The sequence below is a fragment of the Pterocles gutturalis genome, unplaced genomic scaffold, assembly GCF_000699245.1.
Source record: "Pterocles gutturalis isolate BGI_N339 unplaced genomic scaffold, ASM69924v1 scaffold47337, whole genome shotgun sequence".
NCBI lineage: Eukaryota > Metazoa > Chordata > Aves > Pterocliformes > Pteroclidae > Pterocles > Pterocles gutturalis.
In genome coordinates this window covers 15433-20133 of record NW_010114559.1, presented here as the reverse complement: position 1 = coordinate 20133, position 4701 = coordinate 15433, and the positions used below count along the sequence as shown (strand labels likewise).

General features: G+C 41.7%; 1 protein-coding gene across 1 annotated transcript in view; it reads left to right on the top strand.

Annotated features, from left to right (window-relative positions):
* Positions 1-629: 629 nt before the first annotated feature.
* PDDC1 (Parkinson disease 7 domain containing 1) overlaps positions 630-4701 on the top strand; it is a gene marked incomplete at its 5' end in the record, with an annotated part of 10603 nt that continues 6531 nt past the window's right edge. Inside the window, 6 exons of the mRNA XM_010074854.1 lie at positions 630-706; positions 1087-1192; positions 1728-1835; positions 2434-2528; positions 2857-2950; positions 4080-4191. Coding sequence (XP_010073156.1) covers positions 630-706; positions 1087-1192; positions 1728-1835; positions 2434-2528; positions 2857-2950; positions 4080-4191 — 592 coding nt within the window. The remainder of the gene's footprint in view (positions 707-1086; positions 1193-1727; positions 1836-2433; positions 2529-2856; positions 2951-4079; positions 4192-4701) is intronic.

The following is a 4701-nucleotide window of genomic DNA, read 5'->3' as shown; positions in this document are numbered from 1 at the left end:
GTCCCCGTCCTCAGGCAGCGTCCTGTCACGCGTGTGCCTGTTCCACAGCTTCCCCAGACAGGCGTGCAGCTCAGCGGGGTGCGTAAGGCCCTGCAGCTGAGCTGTGCTCACGCGTGCATGCTTTTGTGCTCAGCTTTGCACGGGTACGTGCCCATGCCGCTCCTGCCTGTGCACCTGTGTCCTGCACAGATGCGTTTGCTTTCCGCAGATGCTCATCTGCGATGCACACGTGTTTGCGTGTCCCTCTGTACAGCTGTGCTGTGGAACACTTGGGGGTTTTCCCCTCTGCGCGTCCTTGTTTCTGAGCACGCATGCTGCAGAGCTGCGCTTGCACGTGTACCTGGAGGAAGACAAATGCCCTTCACTTCAGCCTTCCTTCTCTCTGCTCTCCCTATAACCTCCTAACCCAGACAAACAGAATACCTTCATTGTGTGTTTCTCCATACATAGCTCTCCTACTGAGGGCTGTGCATTTCTTATGCCTGAAAATGACCCTCTGAAATTATTGGGAGCTTTTAAGATGAGCAAAAAAAAATCCAAGCTCATGTACTTTGCTAGATAAAATGAGCAAGTGTGTGTGGGATTGAAATCTAACTGTTATTTCCTTATGCTGTTGGACTGTTTTTCAGGTGTGTCCGCCCAGTCCTTCCTTCACTGCTTTACATTGACTAGCTCTGCTTTTAATCTGCAAGTTGCGACTCCTGGGGTAAGTAAAAATGGACAGTTACTGTGATTACAGTCTGAAACTAATTGATATATCGATTGACAAGAGAATTATACTAAACATTTTAAAAGAGGTGTTTCATTGGCTTTACAGATTAAGGGACTTTTTTTAAAATTCTGTTTTCTTAATATTGAACTGAAAGCATGCTTCTTACAGTATGGTTCTGAATCTATCTGTCCAGTATCCGTTACCCACAAAGAGCAGAGGGAGAACTGTTAGAACTACTTCAGTGGGAAAATGGGAAAACTTCAGGCTTTTGAGAGCTAAAGTCTCTCAAAATCCCACATAACGGTCCTTCAAGAAATGCGGTAGATGTCTGTGCAGTGATACTAACCACAGTCTTGGAACCATGTTTTCCCTAGGGGAAGCCAATTGACTTTGTGGATATGAATGAGAGCAACATGCGCTGGATACAGGACTTCCGTATGAAATCGTATGCGAACCCTGCCAAGTTGGAATCAATTGATGGTAAGGGCTTTATACTGTTGGCCAGTGTGTCATTTCTGTTTATCAGGGAAATGGGTGCTGCTTCGTGTTCCCTCTTTAGGGAAGAATGACACAGAAAAGATGTAAAATTTGTCTTTTAAGAGGAAGTCCTGGTAACTACAGTTCTTGTTTTCTTATTTGTCTTGGATTGATAATTCTGTCACATATACGCACACACAAAATATATATATTCTCTTTCTTGTATATATTTACATGTTATATATTGTTGCTTTTTAAAATAATATTTTGATAAAGTAGAAGCTGCCAGACACAGCAGTTTTAAGCTTTGCCTGGCTAAGAATGTCTCATTAAAAATGTATGATCTTTGTCTTAAAAAGGACCTTTTACTCTGCTCCACAGAGCAGATGTTAGTTTCTTTAGTTCATTCAGTTTATACTGTTTTTTGGCTGACTTATGTGGTATTGTCTCAATTCTGTCAAATCTGAAATGGATTTATGGTCAGGCTTTTCTGTTTGTTGCTTGTATTACAATGAGTTTATCCTTTCTTCCTTAATAGGCGCTAGATACCATGCGTTGCTGATTCCAAACTGTCCTGGGGCTGTGACTGACCTTGCAAACAGCGGGTACCTGGCTAAGATACTGCAGCACTTCAGCACTGAGAACAGTAGGTGAACTTTGTTAGATATTTTGTTACACAAACAGTACAGCAGTACTATGTAAGACTGTTACCTTCCAAAGACTTAAAAATGTTTGCCTAGTTGCAGAGCACTCAGAAGTGGAAAGAGCTGCTTTAGAGGAATGTATCTTCTCTTAAAAAGTATCCTCTTTATGTGAATATAAATAAAAAAATACTACTAGCTTTTCAGTGCTTGTGTCAGAAGAGGGTTCTCTGCCTTGCAGAAATGCTCTCTAAGTCAGTAGGATTCCGCGTTCAGAGCCAAATGTGGAATGTTCCTGGATCATCATTAAGGCTGTAATTAATCAAGACTCATATGTGCTTCTCACTTACTGTTTGAGTATGTGTTTTTCTCTTTGATGCTGTCTCTGGGCTCAGAGTTAACAGCTAGTAACTCTTTGCAAGACTGGTACAATTATTGTAGTGTGCAGGAATAACCTTACAGCGTAGGAGTATAAATACTATGGTATAATTTTATTGTGGGAAGGCAACATGCTGTAACATGAAGAATGCCGTGATCACTTATCTGTGTTGACTACCTGAAGATGCTCACAGCTTCTCAAACATGCTTTGATTTTTTTCCTAGAGCCAATCTGTGCAGTTGGACATGGAGTTGCAGCTTTGTGTTGTGCCACCAATGAGGATAAATCCTGGGTTTTTCAGGGATACAGCCTGACAGGGGTAGGTTGAGCTTTCACCTGACTTTTGCTGTTTGGGGGCTTTTTTGCTTTGTGGGGGGCTTGGCATGGTGCTGGTGTTTCTGGTCTTATCCAAGAACTTCCTACAAATATAAATCATCAGTTTGTTACCCTTGGTTTAAGTGCAAGGTGTGGAGGGTTGTCTTTGCCCAGGAAGCCCAACACAGAGCGCATGCAGGGATTGTCTCACAACAGTTGGGAGAATTGTAGGGGGAACAGAAAAATAAATTGCAGGTGGAAGCATGTGTTGGTTTTGCTTGGCTTTTTTTATAAAAAGCAAGACAGACTTATTTCCTTTTGATCTTTTTCAGCCCTCTGTGTACGAACTAGTAAGACAGCCTAATTTTGCCAGTTTGTCCATTATCGTGGAAGATTTTGTGAAGGATTCTGGAGCTACGTTTAGTGGTATGTCACTCTCTTGTTGTCCAGCACTTCACATTTTGTGTCTGTGTTTTGGAAGTGAATGTTTGTGTGCCAATTTTCCACAGCTGAACAGGACTCTTAACAGGGTGTCTCATCTTGCATTCCCATTTTGTGGCTGTAAACAAGTACTGCAGTGGATAGAAATGAGGATGTAATCTGTTATTTAACAGAATAGTGCCACCCACTGAACTGATACAATTTGGAGTGGCCAGATGAGAAATTGCGTTTTCTGACCATGCCTTGCATGCAATCAAGCTCCTAATGCCATGCATCTGTTTTTCAAAAAGAAGAAATGCCACTGTCTTATCAAATTGCTGTATATTCTTTGCTCTATCCTCTTCCATCCGTGCTGCTGTCAGCCTGTTTGTGTGTTAAGTGGCATCTCTGCTTTTTGAATGAGCTGCTGCCACCACCTGCTGCATCATGGGTTCAGTACTGACGGTTTAAAAGCTGGTGTCTGGGGTACCTGTTATGTCATGTAGGCTTGGCTACAGTGGCACTGACAAATTAGGCAAGAAGAAGGAAAGCACATGGGGTTTGAGCACACTTAGCCTGTATTTAGATAGTCATTGGCTGGGAGAGGGAGAAGAAAATAAGAGTTGTTCATTACCGATAAAATAATGGTTCTATGTGGAATGAGGTGACTGGTTGGAGTACTGAACAATTGCTGCTGGGTATTAACATGTCAGGCTATTATAACCAGCCAGAAAATAAGTATTTTCCTGCAGGCTCTTTGTAGCGTGGTGATTGTAACTTTGATGTCTTACATGAGAAGAGTTTATTTTGTATTGCAGGGTAATTACAACTTTAAAATACGTACTTTGAGGTCTTTATTATGAAAATCTCTTGATATACGCACTTACCTATCTGGGGTTAATTGAATCAAGGGACCAGTCCTGCTGTCCTTTCAGAGAAGGACTTTCTAATGAAATTGTTTCAAGACTGGGGCTCAAGGTTGTCCCTGTCTGTGGGGGTTATAGATCAGCACATCAGTCACGCAGGAAATCTGTCTGGTCAAAATAGTTATCTTCTGTGTTAGTTCTGTCAGAGATGTGCTGTTGAACATGAAGCAGTGTCCACTAACAATGCCTGTTGCTTTTTCTCTGTTTAGCCAGCAGTCCAGATGCTGTACATGTTGTGCTGGACAGGCACCTGGTGACAGGACAGAATGAGAATTCCACTCTTCCTGCTGTCCAGAACCTTCTTCTTCTTTGCAATGTCAGGTGAGGCAATATGGGAGATAAGAACTAGGACAGACAGTAGTGAGCATCTTTGAATTTCAGGAGTATTGTCCCCCAAAATAATTTTTTTGCCTAGGTTAACTGCTGAAGTGTGTGGTGTCTCTTATTTGATCTAGCTATTTGGTCAGTTATGTCTTTTGGTAAAAAGCGTTTGTGATTATCAGAAAAGAAAAAATGGGTTGTGAAATTCATCGCTATCTATCAGGACTGGTAAAGTAAAATGCAGAATAGACTTCACTAAGCATTTCTGTTAAGAGAAATGTTTCTCGTGTGGTGGTGTCTGTGCTTTGGCAAGCTAGCATTGAGTCAGCTATGTGTTAGGATTCTGGGAACTAACAGATTTAATCTCTTTAGTAATGGCCTGGCTGTTTGACTGTCTTTCATCTTGTCAGATAGAAGAACACACATAAATAATCACAAAAATCTTTTGTTCAGGTGAATGTGTGTTAGAAGTCCTTTCCTGGCTGTGGACTAACAGGTTGTGTCATGTTT